Below are 20599 nucleotides of genomic sequence, written 5' to 3'. Positions count from 1 at the left end.
GAGAAGTTGCGAAGCGAGGAAAGATAGCTCCCACTCATCTTCCACGGCTCGTGGATGTAACTTCTGGAGGTCCTGGTCAATAACGGAGTAGCAACTGCGGGTGGGCACCTATGCTTTATGCTTATGCTTATGCTTAAATTTGGCCCAAAATCATTGTGCAACAAGGTAGCATAATGATGACGATTTAATAACAGCAATTCCCCACGGAAACAGCATGGTTCGAAAAAAAAGTTCTCCGATCGGGCTTAATTTTTTTCTGGGGGTTCCTTGGCCGAAATAATTAGACCCGTTAGACCCGTATTTTTTGTTTCGCCATTAGGGGGACCTACGCCGTGTTAGAGTGGTCCGAAAAATGGCAATTTTCGTCGATTTTCGCAAAAACCACTTTTTTCAAAAAAACATATCTCCGCGCCATTTTAGCTGTCTTAGACGCAAAAGAAAGGTGATTAGTTTGGCTATTTAGGAAAAATAGTAAGAAGTTTCAAAAATCTAGCTTATCATATCAAACAATTGTGAAGTTATGTTGTCGATACTCTGAGATACGATTTTTTGAAAATAAAAACTGGGTTTTTCGACGCGCCGCGCGCATAAATGGGAAAATGACGAAAACGGGGAAAAATCGACTTTTTTCACTAAAACTGCGATAACCGCACCGCTTTAACCCTCTAACGCCCAGAGCTTTTTGCTTGTCGTAAAAATAGTAAATGGCTTAGTTTTGGTAAAATAATGCAGGAAATACTTTACTTTGACCCACAAACATCGAATTGAGGCAAAAAAGTAGAATTTGAGGTGGTGCACCAGAGCACCATCAGGAAGATGAGCAACTTTTTTTTTAAACCACAAAATCTCGTTTTCTTCAAATCTATTGGTTTATTTGTTTGAAAACGCTTCGAAATGTCTTAAAACTACTTATTCTTTGCTGTAAAACCATAGTATCTGAAGTATTAACTACAAATTCTAAAATCTCTGCATTTTCAGGTTTCTTTGATTGGCTCATTCAAAACCCACAAACAACCATTTTCATGAAAAATGAGGAAAATAATAAAACTATCGGTCTATTAACAATGTTTCGTCTTGTTTATGAATAGTCAAAACGTTTATAAACTTTTGTTTTGATAAAAATAAGCTTTTTCTGTAATTTAGAAAAAAGTGCTCCTGAATATTTAGTTGCTCATATGCCTAGGTGGTGCTCTGGTGCACCAAATGAAAAAGGTTGAAAAACACAGAAAACCGGTCCAAACTCACAATGTTATTCATAGAGGTTCTTGTCCAAGGTTCAAATGATAGCAAAACATTTTTTGTTTCATAAAATTTTGTGTTTGTTAATTTTTACGGGCTTTCGAAAACAGGTTTTATTTATTTCCCTAAAATTGGCCCATTTTTGTTCACATTTCACAGTGTAATTTTGCTTGTGCTTAACCAAATTTAATGAAATTTGGGGAGATGTTAGTATACATTCTACTTGAACACCTGCAACTTAAAGCACCATGAAAAGTTGTGTCAGTTCAGAGATATTTGAGTTCAAAGTTTTGGTGCTCTGGAGTAACCATGGGCGGGAGAGGGCTAACATCTCCCCAAATTTCATTAAATTTGGTTAAGCACAAGCAAAATTACACTGTGAAATGTGAACAAAAATGGGCCAATTTTAGGGAAATAAATAAAACCTGTTTTCGAAAGCCCGTAAAAATTAACAAACACAAAATTTTATGAAACAAAAAATGTTTTGCTATCATTTGAACCTTGGACAAGAACCTCTATGAATAACATTGTGAGTTTGGACCGGTTTTCTGTGTTTTTCAACCTTTTTCATTTGGTGCACCAGAGCACCACCTAGGCATATGAGCAACTAAATATTCAGGAGCACTTTTTTCTAAATTACAGAAAAAGCTTATTTTTATCAAAACAAAAGTTTATAAACGTTTTGACTATTCATAAACAAGACGAAACATTGTTAATAGACCGATAGTTTTATTATTTTCCTCATTTTTCATGAAAATGGTTGTTTGTGGGTTTTGAATGAGCCAATCAAAGAAACCTGAAAATGCAGAGATTTTAGAATTTGTAGTTAATACTTCAGATACTATGGTTTTACAGCAAAGAATAAGTAGTTTTTAAGACATTTCGAAGCGTTTTCAAACAAATAAACCAATAGATTTGAAGAAAACGAGATTTTGTGGTTTAAAAAAAAAGTTGCTCATCTTCCTGATGGTGCTCTGGTGCACCACCTCAAATTCTACTTTTTTGCCTCAATTCGATGTTTGTGGGTCAAAGTAAAGTATTTCCTGCATTATTTTACCAAAACTAAGCCATTTACTATTTTTACGACAAGCAAAAAGCTCTGGGCGTTAGAGGGTTAGTATACATTCTACTTGAACACCTGCAACTTAAAGCACCATGAAAAGTTGTGTCAGTTCAGAGATATTTGAGTTCAAAGTTTTGGTGCTCTGGAGTAACCATGGGCGGTGTAGTGAGCTACGCGGGATTTCGGAGTGGATTCAGAAGAGGTCTGCTTGGTTTCGTAGTCGAGAGTAAACTGTTTTATTCCAGCATGTCAGTGTTGCCATACTATCTGGACTTGTGACGTATATTAAATGGTGTGGTTCCAATGTGGCATATAAAAGGTGCGATAGTTTTCAATGTACAATACTACATTCCTCCCTTAGTTTAAGAAGAGTTAAGACTAGAAGTAATGTCAGATTTAATAATGCAAAGTTGGTCCTAGTTATTTATAAGCTTAAATTTGAAGTTTGAAACTGTCGTACTTCTTGCGCGTTTAAAACAAATTATTGATTTCGTAATCATCGAAGTGTGCTGGACGTTTCATAGCCCGTCGCGGTCGTAGTTCAACGTTATTGCTAGGGGTTGAGGTGTGACTGTTCCCCGTCATCGGATGGTTGATCCTCAGCTCCTTCTAGTTGTCCTTCTGCGTCCGTCGTCTGATCGAGACCTGATGTAAATAAACAACCCTTATTAAAATATACATTTAAAATACCAATTGTTACCCTCCGATATCACCTATGGGAATCTTTTTCAAGTGAGAGACATTCCTTTGATAAATCCTTCCTGTGTCTCGAGACTTCACTGTTAAGCTTGATCCCGTCTTACCAATGATTGTCAGTTCTTCTGGGTCAAAAGCGGTCGACAACTTGTTCTCCTTATGAACCCGTTTGGCCACAACGGTGTCCCCGACCTCCAACTCGCTTGCTCTGGCTTGGCGGCGTTTATCCGTGTACTCAGCTCCCTTAAGTTTCTTCTCCGCGTCTCGATCGATGATCTCTTCCAAGATCTTGTGCCCTTTTGTTACTAATCCCGGCAGTTTATCCTTCAGAACACGCCCGAACATTAGAGTCGAAGGTGGTGCTCCCGTTGTTGAGTGAGGAGTTGAGTTGTGCATGAGCGTGAACATCCGGAGATCCCACTGCCAATCCGAGCCGTCCGTTTCCTGGCTGATTTTCAGTCTTTTCACTATATTCCGGTTCATGCGTTCCACCTCACCATTGGCCTGTGGCCAATACGGGGTGGTCTTTCGGTGGTCGATTCCAAATTGACTGCAGAATCTCTGTAACTCGGAGCTTATGAACTGTGGTCCGTTGTCGGTCTTCAGGGATTCTGGGAAACCAAAGCGACAGAATGTTTCATGCAACGCACGAACCGTTTGCGCTGCTGTTATCTGCTTCATTACAATTATCTCGGTAAACCGACTAAAATAGTCTACAATCACCAGCAGATTATGTCCTGATGGCAAAGGGCCAAGGAAGTCCGCGGCGAGGTCGGCCCAGGGACGGTCCGGCATCTTCGTTGTTTGCAGGGGTTCTGGTGGGTTTTGTCCAGAAACGAGTGTACAACACTTGCATTGCTTGACGTACTTCTCAACATCTTTGTCTAGACGAGGCCACCACACCTTCAATCGCAGCCGCCTTTTCATGACTTCGATCCCAGGGTGTGACTCGTGTGCTATCTGCAGGGTTCGTGATCGAAGGCTTTCGGGAATAACTAAGCGATCGCCTCGTAGCAACAGATTCCCAACTCTGCATAGTTCCGTGTAGAACGGTTTAAACTCCCTGGTATCGCCCGTCCAGACACCTTCCTCCAAACTGCGAAAGACATCCTGAATAACTTCATCCTTGGCTGATCCTTGTTCCACCTCCTGCAACGTGACGGCGTCTGGAACCACCGTGATCACTACTTGATAGATGCAGGCTTCCGTTGCAACATCAAACTCCGTCGCCTTCGAAGTTGCCAGTCTGGAGATGGCATCCGCCAAGTTTTCCGGTCCCGGTTTGTACTCCACCTCGTATCGATAGCACTAGAGTCGCAAAACCCACCTTTCGATCCTTGCACATGGTTTAGCTCGTTCTTTGAATAGGAATAAAAGTGGCTTGCAATCCGTGATCAACTTGAAGTGAGTCCCCAACAAGTAAAGTTGAAATTTATCCACTGCCCACACAAGTCCTAAGGCTTCTCGCTCGGTTTGACAGTACTTCCGTTCTAGGTCCGTTAGTGTTTTGCTGGCGAATGAAATGATCCTCGTGTTGCTGTACTTGTCGTGCTGCAAAAGCACCGCTCCCAATCCTGTTGGACTCGCATCCGCAATCACCGTACAGCGATCCCTTGGGTCGTAATATCCCAGGTAGTCAGTGTTACTGACTGCTTGTTTAATCTCCTCGAAACTGCGTTGGCATTGTTCACTCCAGACAAATTTCTCTCCTGAACGAAGTAGGGTTCTGAGGCTTTCCGTCTTGTCAGCGAGACTCGGTATGAAGCGACCGACATAAGTCACCAGCCCTAGAAAACTGCGCAGTTCTGAAACATTTTGAGGCTCCCGAAATGATTGAATCGCCGCCACCCGGCTTTCCTTCGGTTTTATTCCTTCATCCGACAGCTCGTAACCCAGAAATTCCAAACATGTTGCGTTGAATATGCATTTTTCCTTGTTGAGGAGGATTCCGTACGACGCCAAGCGAAGTAAGAGCTTTTCAAGTCTCTCGTCATGTTCTTCTTGTGTACTTCCGGTCACCAGTAAGTCATCCAAATAGACTACTACCCCCTCCAATCCTGCAATGATCGATTCCATCACTTTTTGGAACAGCTCAGGGGCGCATGAAATCCCAAACATAAGTCTTTTATATCTAGAGAAAATTAAAAAAAATGTTTCAATTAAAATACTTTATTTACTGTAACTTTAAATCAAACGTTATGTTCCATTTACCGAAACAATCCTTGCTTCGTTATGAACGTAGTAATCTCCCTCGATCGTACGGAAATCTCGACTTGATGGTAGGCTTCTCTGATGTCCAACTTTGAAAACTTCTTTGCTCCGTTTATCCCCGCAAATAGTTCTTCGACTATCGGGAACGGATGTGTCTCTCTGAGAACAGCCTGATTCGCACGTCGCATGTCCACACACAAGCGGATTTCTCCAGAGTCCTTGAGAATCGGAACCAGCGGTGAAACCCAGGCCGATGGTCCGTTCACTCGTTCGATGATGTCCTGTTCTAGCAGACTGTTCAGTTTCTGTGCAATCTTGTCTTCAAGAGCAAACGGGACCCGCCGGTAGTGTTGTTGCACAGGAAGTATGTTGTTGTTGATCGGGATTTCCACTACGACTCCCTTAATCTTCGGGAACGCCGCCATCTGCTCTCTTACCGCACCAACGTTGAACCCAATTTTCAACACCTTCAGCCGCTTGGCCGTCTCGTCTCCCAGCAAGCATTGGCCACCGTCTCTTGCGACGTAGAACACCGCTTCCGTCTGCTGGCCGTCAGCTTCGATCACAGCTGTGAACATTCCGAGCATTTCCAGCGTTTTTTCGGAACCGTATGCCTTGAACGCTCGATCTGTGTACCTCCGGAATCCAACTTCAGCTCCCGACTTCTGTAACAGCTCCCAAGTGGCCAGGTCAATTAAGTTTGCTGCAGCTCCCGAGTCGATCGCCATAGGAATTTCAACTCCGCCGACCTTGAAACGAAAAACGTTCTGGCCCATGACAAAACAGATATCGTCCGTTTCGCGCTTAGGATTGTGAGCCGCCTCGCTCTCTTCCACCATCCGAATTTTCTTTGGCAACATCCCGCCTTCCTGTGGTCTCTTTGTGCACCACTTCGCAAAGTGTCCAATGCGCTTGCACTGTACACATTGGGCTTCTTTCGCTGGACAGTTTGCGCTCTCCTTAAGGTGCCCTCGCCGCCCACACGCAAAACACATCCGGTTATCCGCGTCTTTCTGCTGGTAAGCGTACTGCTGCTGCGACCTTGCCGGTGGACCAGGCAACGTCCTGTTTGGCCTAAACACCGCCCTTTTATCGGTTTCGCCTGATCCATCCCTAAAATAGTTGAACATTTAATATAAACTTACTTTTCTTTTATCCCGATTGTCTATTCCTGCGACGTTAAAACCTTATTCGTATGACAGTTTATAATTAATTTCACCCTAACAAGACAAAAAAAAACAAATATGACTCTCGGTCACGTTAAAGACATTCTTAAATCCGGCTCTCGGCCCATTTCTTTTTGTTGACTAAAGAAATCCTTGAATCCGGCGCTCGGCCCTTTTCAAATAAGCAATCATTCCTTGAATTAGGCACTTGACACGATTCATTTTCTTTTAGTAACTAGTTGAATCCGGTACTCGACCCTTTTCTAACGCAGCATCGTAGATATTTATGCATCCGGCCCTGGGCCCTTCTTGACTTAATTATTAATTTTCTTGAATCCAGCTCGCGGCTCATTTCATTTGATTATGTAGCCAAATTCCTTTAACCCGGAACTCCGCGTATCACTTCCATTCAGTAAAAAAAAATTTTGAATCTGGTTCTCGACCGTTTCAAATATATTACCCCAATTTCACTTGAATCCGGCACTCGGCCCATTTCATTTGCATTGACTTCTTTTTTTTTTACTTTTCGTCGACTCTCAAATCCAGTGCTCGACCATTTTAAAGAAAATTTTAATAGTCAAATCATCTTCACTGTGATAATGCACTCTACACATTACTTTCACTTTCAGTAAACTCTTGAGTAAACTTCTTGATTTCGGCGTTTGGCCCTTTTGTTTTTGTTTGCTGTCCGTTTTCAATCGTTTTCCTTTTTTTAGTACATTTTAGTACACACCATCTGTCATTCTATTTTGTGCTTACCAATACCTTGAAGTACACTAAACTCCAGGTTGATCACACGCACACTACAACTGTTGATGTGCTCACTAATACATAAATGCGATTTCCGGTCATCTCTTGCTGCGGGAGCCATTTTTCAATACTCCAATCGGTATTCCTTTTGAAAATTGAGAATTTTTTTATCACGATTTTTAACACTTAAGGCAAACTTAAGGTACTACTCATTTTGCTTCCTTTCAGGATCCACACTCGAAACTCTCTTGTCATTCTGACCCCGACAAGGAAAATCTTAGCCGCCATTTTTTTCCCCACATAATAGCGATTGCTTGGCTCAAATTTCTTTACCCTAACTCTATTTTTTTCCTCGGTAATCTTTTCTACGCCACAGGACAGACTCCATCAACTTTTTTCACCTTTCTTTCGATCAGACTCCAATACTTACTTTCCCTTTTCTTCACAAAGCAATTTGCGTCCGCACGTAAAACTTTCTTTTTCCGAACTAGTCCTCGTACTCGTCGCCAAATGTAGTGAGCTACGCGGGATTTCGGAGTGGATTCAGAAGAGGTCTGCTTGGTTTCGTAGTCGAGAGTAAACTGTTTTATTCCAGCATGTCAGTGTTGCCATACTATCTGGACTTGTGACGTATATTAAATGGTGTGGTTCCAATGTGGCATATAAAAGGTGCGATAGTTTTCAATGTACAATACTACAGGCGGGAGAGGGTTAAACACGTGCAATGAAATTTCATTGCACGTGGTTTGGTCTAGAGAGCCTGGGGCTTATTAGAGAACGGACATCTCAAACCAAAAGTACCAATCGAAGCAAGAGAACTGTCAAACGGAGGTACCAATCGAGCAAAATTCTTTGTCTTATGCTCGATTGGTACCTCCGTTTGACAGTTCTCGTGCTTCGATTGGTACTTTTGGTTTGAGATGTCCGTTCTCTAATAAGCTCCAGGCTCTCTAGTTTGGCCAGGTCAGATAAAAATCCGTACAAATCAAAAACCTTGAAATTTTCAAAAACTCAATTTTCACTGATAGAATATTTTAATTTATACAGATTCTGATTCAGGCCAGCAAAAAGCAACTTTCTACGTATAAATCTCCGATGAGGTTAATATCTTGTTTTATATTTTGCTAAAGCCCGCTTGAGCCACGCCGTGTATTTTCCCTTTCCCTTTCATATTTTGTTTTAGCGTGCAGCACTTTCACCAAAGTGAAACATTTCGCTGTGGTGAAAAAAGAGATTCCTGTCTGACAGTTTTGAAACGCGCGCGAAATTCCAGAAAAAAGGAATTGAATTTTTGAGGAATCAGCTAAACTCGCAATCAAAACAGTGGTTTATGTGAAACAAAATTAAATTAAATTTTAATTTTCAAAATTCTCCAAACATGGCCACAGCAGAGCAGAAACTCTTGATGCAGATGATCCGGAAGTTGGGGCTGGCCGAGAACGAACAGCTGGTTCCGTAAGTTGGATCATCCAGATCGTCAGGGGAACTCAGTGCACTGAACTAGTACCAAATTGATATCTTACAGCAAATCCACCGAGCTTCAGCGCCTGCTCGAGCTCAAATCCTCCGGCGGTGCCACCAACCTGGGCGACTACGCCAAGGCCACCATCTGCATCGACTTGGCGTCCGCCCTGCTGGGCCTCCCGTTCGACACGGAAACCGCGCTCAAGCTGTCCGGCCTGCGGAAGACCGCGTACGCCAACGCGAAGCGAACGCTCGAGAAGCTGCTGGACATCAACAAGATCGTCGGCATCGCGGAGATTTGCGTCGCGCTAGGGCTGAGTCAGGTGCAGCGCGAGGCCACCACGCTGCTGGAGGCTTACAAACGGTTCGCCGGCGGTGGCAGCGCGCAGGAGATTGATTTCACCCACCCGCAGTACGCCACGATGGCCGTGTTTCAGGCGTGCAAGCGGCAGAAGGTGAAGCCGCCGAAGACGAAGCTGGCTGGGTTTAGCCACTTGAAGCCGGCCCAGTGGACGCTGCTGGAGAAGAACTGGGAAAAGTTCTTGGCGAGTGCGGCGGCGTCCGAGCTGAGTGCCAAGTCGAAGCAAAGTGGGAAGGCGATGGAGGTTGACGCGGGGGAGGAAGTTGTGGTTGAGAAACGGACTGCGGGCACCGGGTTGAAGCACGGGTTGGGGGTGGATAAAATTGAACCGTACGTTAGCTGGAAGAAGCGAATGCTCGAGAAGGCCTACCGGGAGTTGAAGGTGATGGAGCTGAAGGCGCTAGAGCAGGTGCGGTAAAAAGGGGAGGGATTTTGGGTTTTAAAATCGTTTAGTTGCCATAGGATACGTTATACTCCACTTTACACCATCAATTTAGCTAGTAAGAGTGTTTGTTTTTTTTACAGCGGAAATAATTTGCTAGGCTTTTCCTAATAAATTGATTCTCAACATTTAAGATTATACAATTTTTCTTATATTTACTGAAAGAAACACAAACCAAAGTTCGCTTCAAAGCTTTATTTTAAACGTTTTATTTGCTTTCTCTTTTTCTTAAGGTAAATTCATCAAGGTTTGGATACGCGCGACATTTTTTTCTCGCAGAGCGCTCTAACATGGAATAATGTTTCTGTTTAAAACCTAAATTGCCCAAGACACACAATACAAATAGAGATGGTTGTTGGCGGGTGAGAAATTGTTCTCGCGCAAAAAGGAACCGGGGTTTTGCTTGCAGTGCAGATTCTCTGTGGGGGGATGTTCGAATTTCAAGCAGCTTCACTCCTCGGCATCGGCAAACTTGTCCTCGTCTAAAAGTTGAAAATTATTTAGAAAACAACTCATATCTTCTGCCAAAATTACAAAATCTCACCATCCAGCTGCAAATTCCTCATCTCGTCCACCTCCTGCAGATCCTCCTCCTCCGCTTCCATGTAGTCCTCGTCCTCGCTGACCGTGCCCGGGTCCGGATTGAGGGCCTGGCACTCGCGCATCGCGCTGTAGATCTGGTCCACGATGGCGGGCGCCGACGGCAGCAGCCACATTTCCGTCATCTCGTTCTCCGACCCGTCCGACTCGTGACCCTCGTCGGCGTCGTCCTCTTCCTCGCCACCACCGTTCTGTTGCTCCCCATCGCCTCCCGGTCCCACTCCGTTGCCGTTGTTCTGGGGTCGGCCCTCGTAAAAGCCCGGCCAGACCAGGTTGATGTCCAGCATCAGGTAGATGCACTTGTCCGGGTTGGACGACACGGCCTGGACGCCGACGCGTGGCCACGGAATAGCAATGCTGCTGTTGCGTTCCTCGCACGTCCAAATAAGAGAGCTTTCCGTTAAATGCAGTTCCCCCGACGGGCCAATCAAGCTATCCCCGATCTTGACCTTGACGTCCTCGGCCGAGTAGACGATGCCGTCGACCGGCGCGTAAGCTTCACCGATGGTGACCATTGTTTGGGCGCGGGCGGCGAGCGTCTGCAAAACAAACGATTTCATTCAACAAAATCAGAACAAATCGATCATCCCGAACAGTCTCACCTAATTTATCTGCCAAGTTATAAACGAATTCACAATTTTTCCCGGCGAAAATCAACTTTTAAAGTTGGAGAGAAAAATGCCGCACCAAAATCGCGTTGTTTTGTTATGTTGATGCACGCCGCGCCGCGCTGCTATCAAAACACTTGCGTTTGACGTTTGCGAATTTTGACATTTGCATTTTTGCAAACCGCGGTTGCGCGAGGGGTCCACCGATTTGTGGGATGAAATATTTCCAAGTGATGTCGGTATAAGCTTTTTTTTAACCAACACGTAAATCCAAAACTGCTCGTTTTGGGTTAAATTGTTTTTAATTCAATTTACGCACACTTTAAACAACTCGCTTCTGAATGAAAATCATTAAATTTCCGTTAAAACCGAATTTGATTTTGGCTAACTGCGGTAAATTTTCTTGAAGTAATTCGTTGGCGTCGAACTGTCAAAAATGGATCGCGATGGATACATTTCTACCACAGTTTTTTGTGTGATCAATGTGGTTAATGTATGTAGTAATATTTGTGTTAATCCTTTAACCTAGCCTTTAACCATTCCATAAATTGAGTATGGGCTCAAACATTACTTGTTTGAAAAAAGGGTGAAGGTTAAAAACAATAGACAGTATTTAAAAGAAAATATATTATATATAAACCATCGGGGTTTGATGGTTTGACACCAACTGTTGTAACTTTTTACACGGACAGCCCGTTGTAACTTTTTACACGGTTTGACACCCCTTTTACACGGAGTTCACACCTTGGTTCACACACACTATCAAACGTTTGTTTTGATAGTGTGCGTGAGCGCCGTGTAAAAAGTGACAGTTCGTCACTTTTTAGTTTGACTTTGACCAACCAACGGGGTACAAGCTAAAAAAGTATCAAACGAAAAAGTTACCAACCACCGGGGGTTGAGTGTATTTAAAAATCAAGAATAACATAATAAAAATGAGAAGCTGGATGTAAATAGAGATAAAAAACAAGCTTTGATTATAGTTATGATAATTTATAGGACAGATAAAGAATTCTGGAGTTTTTTTTATTTTTTGTTTGAAAAGGTCCAATAAACTCAATTTTATTTTTTTGCTTTTTGGGTGTTTTTTAATACCCTTGACTCAAGGTTGTTTCAAAAACACCCAAAAAGCAAAAACTAGACATTTGGTTTATTGAACCTTTTAAAAAAAAGCTCCAGAATTATTCAAATAAATAAATTCAAAAAAGATTAAGCAAATGATAAATAGACTTGATATTAGTAGTACATTAAGGAAAAGTATATTTTTAAGGAAAAAACAAAGTTTGTTACAGCAGTATCAATTGGTACAAAAAGAGTGGAAAAGCTTTGAGAGATAAGAGAATCACATGTAAGTAAAATCAAAATCAAATGATGGATATAAAATAGAAGAATCAGTGAAGAATTGGGAATCAGAAGAGCAAAATAAAAATAGGAGATAGGTGGTAGCTGAGAATGAAGAGAAGAGAAACCCCGTTGTGCGATGTTTCAGGTACATCCACAGCAGTTGACTCAACATACTGCGAATCAAAATAATACCGTCTACAATCACAAATTACTTCCCTTTCCCACATTGTCGCGCCCCTTTCTTTTAGCCGTCTCGACTCTGACCCGCGGTGGTCAAAGGTTTACGAGTTGTTTCCACAGGCCACCAATATTCTTGTAAATTTACATTTATTATCATGTACCAGAAGGTATCATGTTAAATGATGTATATTTACATTAGGTTCATTGGAAATTTACATTTACATTAGTTTAGTTTTTACATTAAATCAAATCAACTAATTCTGATTGGCCAATGGGAAAGAGAAGCTCGACTTCCATGCTCAAAGTTTCCATTAGATTCATGATTTAACTTAGATTTAGATTTACATCAGAGTAATTTCCATGACACTATTTTTTTGTTTGTTTTATTATAGATACTTTACACCATTGTGCATTCATCTCTTCAAGGTGGATAGTGGAAGAGGAAAGATTACAGAGTTTTAAATCACTTGGCTGGCTATATTTCAATCATTGTTACCATGACTTTTTTCTAACGATTTCTGTCGATGTTTCAAATATTTAGCGGAAAATTTTGATCATAAATTACCAAGTTCTTCAATTTTATCTTCGTCCTCTTCATCCAGGGATTCAACAGTTATCTCATAACACTTATTTCTATAATATTTTGCTTTTATGACATCTTCGTCTTCTTCATCTGTTGTTTCTTCTTCAGCCATCTGTCTTCGTTTTGTTGTTAATTCGTCATCCGCGTCCAAATATGCTTGTAAGCACTTCCGGGTTTTGCGAGTGTGCTTAAAAAGCACGGTCTCGAATCCATCGTTGGCTTCTTCGTCAATTTCACTGGTTTGCATTGCATTTTGGTCTGATTTACTGTTGTTGCTCGGTTGTTGCTATTACTGCTGCTTGGCTCAGGTTCAATCGGTTGTGTACTGCTTTTTTGGTTCACCTTTTTACTTGAATCTGCACATTTTTAGTTCTTTGCTTTGAGTTTGCAAAGCGATTTTTTGCCTATCCAGGTTTTCAAGCGAAGATGGCGTTCGAATGGTGAACGTCCGAAATGTCAAAATCGAAAAAATATGGCTGTCATGCCATGGCACATTTTTTTCGTAATGTTGGTACCACTGCGTGATTTTGACATTTCGGGCGTTCACCTTTCGAACGCCATTTTCGCTTAAAAACCTGGATAATCGTCACTGCTGCAGCAGCATTGTTTACAGTGATTGATTTCGGCGTTGGCTGTTTAAGCAACATCCGCAGGGTCCGAACGCCATTTGGGATTCCTGGGAAGAAGTTAATCCAGCGGTCGTTGGTGATGGTCAAAATTTCGCCGTATTTACTCATCACTTTTACTACTTCGTCATAAACCGGCTCCGTGGCCTAATGGTTGCGGCTTCTGCCTCGAAAGCAGAAGGAACAGGGATCAAATCCCAGTCGGTTCCCTTGAAATTTAGAATCAGGAAATGAACTTTGAATATGAACAAAAAAACCTATAAGAATCAGGTGGGATTCGAACTCACACCTTTGGATTGATGGTCAGGGACGCTAACCAGTCGGCCTTGATGGAGTTAATGTTCTAGAACTGAATTGATCCGTAGTGGCGAAACAATGTCACAAGGTATAACATATCAAACCATTATATAACTACTAACACCGTCTCAAAACAGCCCAGGGCCATCTCATATACTCATGAACTGGACGAGGGAGTCGTGGATTGCCTGGCCCGAGTCATCTGCATTACCGATCTATGTCTGTACAATTTCAGAAGAAATAGTAGAGCTGTCAAGTAGGAGCTTTTCTGTCAAGAAGGACCGCGAGGTTAATTTTTTAAAATTGATTTCAAAATCCATTTTAAACTCTTTGTGGTCATACAAAGGGGCATTTTACTCAGAAAAATAAGCTTTATTGCTGTAAACAATAATATCAGCAATCAAGTTTTTTTGGTTTACTTGAAGGACTACGAGAAATTTTTTTACAAGCTTTGGGCTTGGTTGTGTTTGGAGTTGACAAGTTTATGATTCTGGGTCGATATTTATGTACGTGAAAGTGAGCCTAGAAGGCGTAATGAAAAGCACGATTTTTCAAGTAATTTCATAACCTTTTCTCAGTGAGAAATCCAAAATCAAAGGGGTAATGCCTTCTCAAAAACACGATACAGTATTTGGAATATTTTTACAGTGATGAAAATTGTACGTGACGTGACAAAATGATTTCTTCGGACTAATAGATCGACCGTTTAAATGAACTTTCGGATAGATTAACAACACGAGACCGCTCGTTTAATTCCTACGAAATTTACTGTTTCTCGTGAAATACAATTGTGCTAACAAAAAATATATAATAGGTAGCGGGTACATATCTCAATCGAGTAAGTGTGACAAAGGATTTGATCAAAAAAGGAAATAAATCATGCATTAAGTAAGTGTAGTTGAATTGCAAAACGAAAAATAGAGGCGATTTCACAAGAAAAATAATAGTAAAAAATATATAAGTGTGAATTAAACAGGAAAAGATAACCTTTCACTTGCAAGTAATGTATATTTCCTACTTTAAAAATTGATCCATTCTTTAGTATATATTCTGCGCAGACTGTTCTGAATAATTTTTCCTCTTGCTGCTCTCTTCCATTTATTTTTCTCTCCCTCTCTTTAGTGTGCACCTTTCGTTTCGCGAGCACTGCTTCCGTTTCCGTTTTTAACTTGATCCGCAATTTTCCCACATTATTTACACATTACTAGAAACGCGCACGCCAAACTTCTTCTTCCTTATTTCTCGCATGCCAAACTGGACAATTTGGTGCCAATTGTAATTTCCCTTTCCTTGACGTGCTGAAAGCTGCACAACTGTATAAATATCGGTACAGCCTCTGAAGCAGTACTAGTAAACCGGTCTATGTTTTAGGATATTTTGTTTGTTTTTTTTTTTTTTTTGGGCTTGCTTTTTATTCATTTTTCTTGTGTGTTCAACAACGTAAGATAGCATACAAATTGTCTCAAAGGTGCGAATTTCCCCCATCATCGAATCGATCAACTGAGTAAAATTTAGGAAGATACTTGCTCTGTTTTTTTGCTTTTTTTTTACTTTTCAATAATTGGTTTTGGAATTTAACGTTGCTCTATATCGGTAAAGGTAAAAACTAAGAAATATGTATGTGAAAAGAGTTAGGTTATCTCTGCTTCCTCTTCACAATGTTTGTTTTCTTGTTTCTGTATATTATTAGTGTTAAATTTTAATATTCTTACTATACGCACGATCGCATCGCTCGCTTCTCTTCCCTCGATTTTTAGTATGCTTACTGTTTTTTTTTTTTAAACTGGTCTCCTAATTGTATGTATGTAATTGTTACCTATTTCAAAAAAAGAGTTTATTTTCCCTTAAAAACTGCCAACTGGTTAATGTATCGTGTCAATAGATTTGCGTACGTAATTTTCTTTTTGCCTTTCAATAGCGGCTGTGTGTGTGGGTGTAAAGAATGGTTGATTCGGCTAGAGGAAAGAGTTTTCCGCGGGCTAACGCGACGCACTGCTCAACGTGTCTGCGTGTGTGTTGTTGTTTTCTTTCTGTTTGTAATCTTGCACATCTGGGGCACCGGTGACGGCGCTTAGCCCTCCCGTTTGATATTCGTGGGGGTCTCTGCGAGGCCCTTCACTTTCAGTCTATCGGCGGTTTTCAAGAACGTGGGCAGCTGCTCCTGGGATACGTTCACCTCGCCGGCGTACATAAACTCCAGGATCGCCTGCAGGTGGCTGTACGAGACGTCCTTCAGGATGATGATCGGGTGCTTCGAGGGGTTTTCCTGGTTTGAGGAAATCGAAATTTTTAGACGCTTACTAGGCAAGCGGCTTCGAACTTAACATTATACCACATAACACAACATTCCTGTCTACCACGGCTTTAGATATAATCTGGTCACTTTTTGTTTTGTGTTACACCACCGTAATGATGGGGATTCTTAAGCCCATCAAAACGTAACAATCTGCAGTTCCATGTTTCGAGTTTCCAATCAATGTCCTTTGCACTAAACGTTACGCCCCATTTTTCTCAAACCTCAGCAAACGTCGATCCCTTATAAAACACGTCCGGATATTTTTTTTCCAGAAGCAGGTTTTAGTAAGGTTGACAAATACTAAGAGTATAAAAGTTAGGCTAATGGGCGCAAAGTTTCATTGATACTTTGTTGAGTCCGGCTGCAGTTTGATACACGAAGATTGCTCTCTTTCCTATCACGCCACACTCATGCACTGCCATGGGATCCCTTCTTGTAGACTTCGTCAGACTTTATAGATGTAGCAGACCTCACTGAAACTAAATTAAAAAAAAATCAAACCAAAACTCACCTCCAGCAGTGACTTGAAGTACGGGCTGCAGGCCGACAGGACCATTTTGTGTGCTTTGCACGTTTGTCCTTCGCAGGCCAGTGTAACCTAAAACGAAAGCATCCAACGTCATTAGCCAATCCGCAAACAAATAAACAAACAACCCCGACACTCACATCGGTGAAGCTCTTCTCGTTGCGTAGATGCCGGAACGAGGTCACCATGTTGGTCTGAAAGTCATTCCACTTGAGGAAGTACTGCTGCTGGTCGGCCATTGTCGTGCTGGATTGCTGCTGCTGGATCCGAAAGGGGACGCGTCAAACGATGCTGCGGTCAGCTAGAACGGGGCGGCTCAAGGCAGTAGGAAAGATCGGTGATCGGTTTCCGAGCTGACGGGAAAACCAGGAAAGAAAACCAAGGGAAAACCAAAAAATAAAAGAAAACCTGCAATTAAAAGAAGACAAATGGGTTTCTAGTTTGGTGAGAGAGAAGGGGTTTTGGGGCAACCGATGTCGCAGACGGAATTGAGAGCCCATTTTGCGCTCCCCACACCATTCTCGCCGTTTAGGCAACCTGAATACGAAAGTTGTTTGCAGCAGAACTATCATCGATACGCGAAACACAAAATAGCCAAAGAAAATGACCCCAAAATGGAGAACTTAATTATGACCCAAGCGCCACCAAGCGGACCCTCACCACTGCTTGCGGCGGTCTCTGCCGTACCCAATCGCCAAGAAAGCCCCCGGAGATCGGCCAACCAAACTGAAGAAGACACCGCAAATCTAATTTTCCAATGAAGGAGCCGACACATTCACCCAAGAGAAGACGAGAGCCGCAAACTCTTTCGCTTGCTGTTTTGTTGGTTGCATTCGTCAGCTTCTATCCGCTCTCTCGCGATGTTATTCCCAAAACCGCTCGCAGTTTACCTTTTTCCTTCGCGCGATATGAGTATTTCGCTCAGCAATCATCCGTTCTTGAACGACGACGACGACGACGAGTCAATGCAATATCACTCTCTGATGAACGGGGTTCGTCGTGGTCTTCTTCAATGTGCCTTCACCACCGAAACTCCCACTGAGTGTTTCTTCTGCTGGCTGGCGATGCAGACTTGGCAAATAAAGTCAGCGCAAGAAGAGATAGAGCGGGAGAAGAGTTGGTTCTCACTCTCTTTTGCTTTTTTCTTTTGTTTATGATGGGAGCAGAAGCGAAATGGTCTCTGTTGAGGTATTGTGTAATGTATTTTTTTTTTTTTTTCGCTGATGCCTTCTACGACGACGGCAATCCATCGCCGAATTGGGGGCCGGGTTGCCAGTTTGAGTCACAGATATCTTTTTTGGAGGTATCGTAGCTTCAGCTTTTCAGTATGTTTTAGGTTAGTCTCTTTTCTAACTTTTGAAGATTAGATCATGCCTCTTCTTTTGTTTCACAAACCATCTGAACTTTTCACGGTTTGGTCATACCATACCACACCAATCAGCATAGCACACCAGGTACCCGTGCTGTAGCACGGGTATATGGCTGCTACTCTCCAATTTCCCAGGTTACAGATTTTCCGGACATCACCAATCACTTGATCTCCCCACCGTGCGCGCGGTTTCCCTGCTCTCCTGCCTGTTCCGTCAGCTGGTCGGCGCGGTCAAAAAGCAGTCCGACAGGCTGGCTCTCGTCCATTCGGGCGACATGGCCGACCCACCTGAGCCTCTAGATCTTCGCGTTTCTTCAAGAGGCGCGTGCAGTTCGTGGTTCATGCGTCGTCGCCACACACCGTCAGATATCTGCACTCCACCGTAGATCGTAGCACCTTCCGTTCGAAAACTCCAAGGGCACGTTCATCCTTCTGCCGCATCGTCCAGGTCTCGTGGCCATGGAGGACTACCAGTCTAAGTGTTTTGTACATTGTCAGCTTCGTGCGGCGTTGCACTCGATCCGATGTGAGGGTCTTCCGTAATCCAAAGTAGGCACGATTCCCAGCAAAAACACGAGTCCAGGTCTCTTTGCTGGTGTCGTCGTCGGCGGTTACCAGCGATTCCAAGTACACGAACTCGCTCACCTCCTCCAACTCATCACCATCGACAGTTCGAGGAGTTGGGGCGTTAGAACTTGTTACACTTTACAGACCTCGGGAAACCTAAGGTTCTTATGATTTCATAGAAGGCAAAAACACCGGTGATGATGCTTCTCCCAATTCCGCTTCTGCAGTTGTTGTTCGATGATACTGCTACGTCCGGGTTTGGACCTGAAGGAATCATGATTTTGCAGTAAGTTGCCTTTCAACCTTCCAAAGTAGTCCTGAATTTGAATTTCTGACGTTCTGAACTCTGTGGGCGTTCACTGGAGTTCGGCTTAACAGCCAATGTTTTGACGATGATCTTTGGGCTCTATCGGGACGTGCTTTTCAAGTACATATCTAAAGTGCTTCGTCATGATGGTTATTCTTGTAGCATTTACACTGCACCTTTCCAGAATCTGCACCACTGGGCTTTTCAAGATCTTGCATGTTTCCGGAAATCCTCGTTGTGTTGCGTCGGCTAGACATAACTTATTGCACTGAGGTTCGTTCGAGTGTCAGAATTGGAATGGGGACAAATTCTTGATGAGAGTGCTAGGTTGCTTCGATTGCTGCTTGCTAGTTCAGGGAAGTACAACATTAACATCCAAAAACTGAATTATGAACATGAAACAAGTGAAGAACATCCGAACCACACCAAACCAGTTCCGTCCGCTCCTACTTTGTCGGATTACTTGCAACACTGCAACTTCACCAGCGGTAATAAAACGAAAACAAATACAACAACAGCCGAAAGCCATCCATAGGCAGCAACAACAACAGCCAACACACCTCAACTCAACGCGTATGATGAAATCCAACCAATATCGCCAAGGTCTAGCGACTTTCCATAAACTGCTGTGTTGCACTCCCCTGTACTTGGACTTCTTTATCAATGTTTCAAAACCTAACAGGTGAAGACTACCAACAAAAATATCGCAGCAAACCGGCAGCATCCGGAAGTTTGTGTGTCTATCCCTTCTGGAGGACTTTCATGCGACCATCACAGCAAGCGCAGAGAAACGGGAACATTCTCCATTTTCCTTCTGCTATGATGGCCTTTCGGTGGATCTATCTTCCCTCTCGCTCGCTCCAACGCACCGAGAGACTCCGGATGACGATGACTGTCAAACACTTGACGACGACGACCGCAGAAGCTTCCTCCTCCAACTTGGGAGAACCCGTGTCCGCAATTCCTCCTCCTCCACGTCATGGCCAACCTGGTTCCTCTACCGAAACGCGACCAGCGACCAAGGCCTGCTGCCCGACGACCTCCATCGAAGCAATCCGCGAAAGAAAAAGGTAAACAACGGAATGGCCACCAATCCGGTCCGATTCCGCTGGAACCCGGTTCCTACCTCTAGCGGACGTGGTGGCGGACGTCTCGGCGGGAATTTTGCACCGTTTTTCCGTGGGTTTACGGGTCACACTGGAATTCTTTCTTCTCGGCAAGCGAAAAAAAGCGAAACGCGCGACGAGACGAGACACACTTTCAGACGGACGACGGAACGATGTGTGTGCAATTGCTCTCGCTCTCCCCTGCTTTGCCAGGCCACAATGGAAACGCGCGATGTGGTGAGAGAGAGAGTGCGGAATAGTTTCTCTTCGTCGAGGTTTTGTTGTTTGGCATTCGGGGAGAGAACGCGAGAGCGGGGAGAGAGTTCAAATTTGCTCACAAAAAATGTTGAAACAAAATTTCGGTAATTTTTGAAAAGGGTCCAAACATTGCTATTCATATTTTAAAAATAAAAATAAATTTCAGAATGTTGAAGCATCAAAGATAAATAATTTAAAAAATAAAAAAAAAGATATTTCAGTTTTTCTAGTCTGTTTCTTGTTTCATGCCTAGATTCAGATTTTTTAAATTCATTTTTACATAAAGTCATGCAAGCGGCGCTAGACGTAAACGCGATGCACTTTGATTTTTTTGAGATTATGGTGTTAAGAATCGGGAGAGACAAGTAAAAAGAGAGGGAGAGAGAGAAAGAGCGAGAGTACGAGAAAAATGCAAACGCCTCCACGCAAAATTATCGATGAAATGGGGGTAGGAAACTAGATTTACACGCTCATTTGATGTAATTGATTTGGAGTGTTTGCAAAAAAATTACACAGCGATTTAAAATTATAGATCACAGA

The 20599-nt window shown here is 42.8% G+C and overlaps 3 protein-coding genes across 4 annotated transcripts; 1 reads left to right on the top strand and 2 right to left on the bottom strand.

Annotated features, from left to right (window-relative positions):
• Positions 1-8388: 8388 nt before the first annotated feature.
• On the top strand, positions 8389-9527 carry LOC6036630 (origin recognition complex subunit 6). Its single transcript, XM_001846605.2, has 2 exons — positions 8389-8580; positions 8651-9527. The coding sequence occupies exons 1-2, from the start codon at positions 8504-8506 to the stop codon at positions 9366-9368; spliced, it is 795 nt and encodes a 264-aa protein (XP_001846657.1). The 5' UTR covers positions 8389-8503; the 3' UTR covers positions 9369-9527.
• Positions 9528-9572: 45 nt separating this feature from the next.
• LOC6036629 (methylosome subunit pICln) lies at positions 9573-10754 on the bottom strand. The gene is made up of 3 exons (XM_001846604.2): positions 10595-10754; positions 9937-10531; positions 9573-9874 (listed from the first exon to the last, which is right to left on the bottom strand). The coding sequence occupies exons 2-3, from the start codon at positions 10505-10507 to the stop codon at positions 9843-9845; spliced, it is 603 nt and encodes a 200-aa protein (XP_001846656.1). The 5' UTR covers positions 10508-10531; positions 10595-10754; the 3' UTR covers positions 9573-9842.
• Positions 10755-14378: 3624 nt separating this feature from the next.
• On the bottom strand, positions 14379-20001 carry LOC6036627 (longitudinals lacking protein-like). 2 transcript variants are annotated; one of them, XM_001846603.2, is made up of 4 exons: positions 19822-20001; positions 16593-16860; positions 16438-16524; positions 14379-15896 (listed from the first exon to the last, which is right to left on the bottom strand). In XM_001846603.2, the coding sequence occupies exons 2-4, from the start codon at positions 16689-16691 to the stop codon at positions 15702-15704; spliced, it is 381 nt and encodes a 126-aa protein (XP_001846655.1). In that variant the 5' UTR covers positions 16692-16860; positions 19822-20001; the 3' UTR covers positions 14379-15701. The 2 variants fall into 2 exon arrangements, with proteins under 2 accessions (XP_001846655.1, XP_038110137.1); XM_038254209.1 differs by lacking the exon at positions 19822-20001 and adding an exon at positions 17113-17248.
• Between the last annotated feature and the right edge of the window lie 598 nt (positions 20002-20599).

Source organism: Culex quinquefasciatus, chromosome 2 (genome assembly GCF_015732765.1).
Source record: "Culex quinquefasciatus strain JHB chromosome 2, VPISU_Cqui_1.0_pri_paternal, whole genome shotgun sequence".
Classification (NCBI taxonomy): domain Eukaryota; kingdom Metazoa; phylum Arthropoda; class Insecta; order Diptera; family Culicidae; genus Culex; species Culex quinquefasciatus.
This window is presented reverse-complemented; position numbering and strand designations above follow the sequence as displayed.

Bases quoted from the DNA above. Each gene is read 5' to 3' on its own strand.
- LOC6036630 (XM_001846605.2), top strand. From the start codon at position 8,504: ATGGCCACAGCAGAGCAGAAACTCTTGATGCAGATGATCCGGAAGTTG. The intron at 8,581-8,650 runs GTAAGTTGGATC...GATATCTTACAG, and splicing joins GAGAACGAACAGCTGGTTCC to CAAATCCACCGAGCTTCAGC.
- LOC6036629 (XM_001846604.2), bottom strand. From the start codon at position 10,507: ATGGTCACCATCGGTGAAGCTTACGCGCCGGTCGACGGCATCGTCTAC. The intron at 9,875-9,936 runs GTGAGATTTTGT...TTCAACTTTTAG, and splicing joins GAGGAATTTGCAGCTGGATG to ACGAGGACAAGTTTGCCGAT.
- LOC6036627 (XM_001846603.2), bottom strand. From the start codon at position 16,691: ATGGCCGACCAGCAGCAGTACTTCCTCAAGTGGAATGACTTTCAGACC. The intron at 16,525-16,592 runs GTGAGTGTCGGG...CTTTCGTTTTAG, and splicing joins ACGAGAAGAGCTTCACCGAT to GTTACACTGGCCTGCGAAGG. The intron at 15,897-16,437 runs GTGAGTTTTGGT...TCCTCAAACCAG, and splicing joins ACTTCAAGTCACTGCTGGAG to GAAAACCCCTCGAAGCACCC.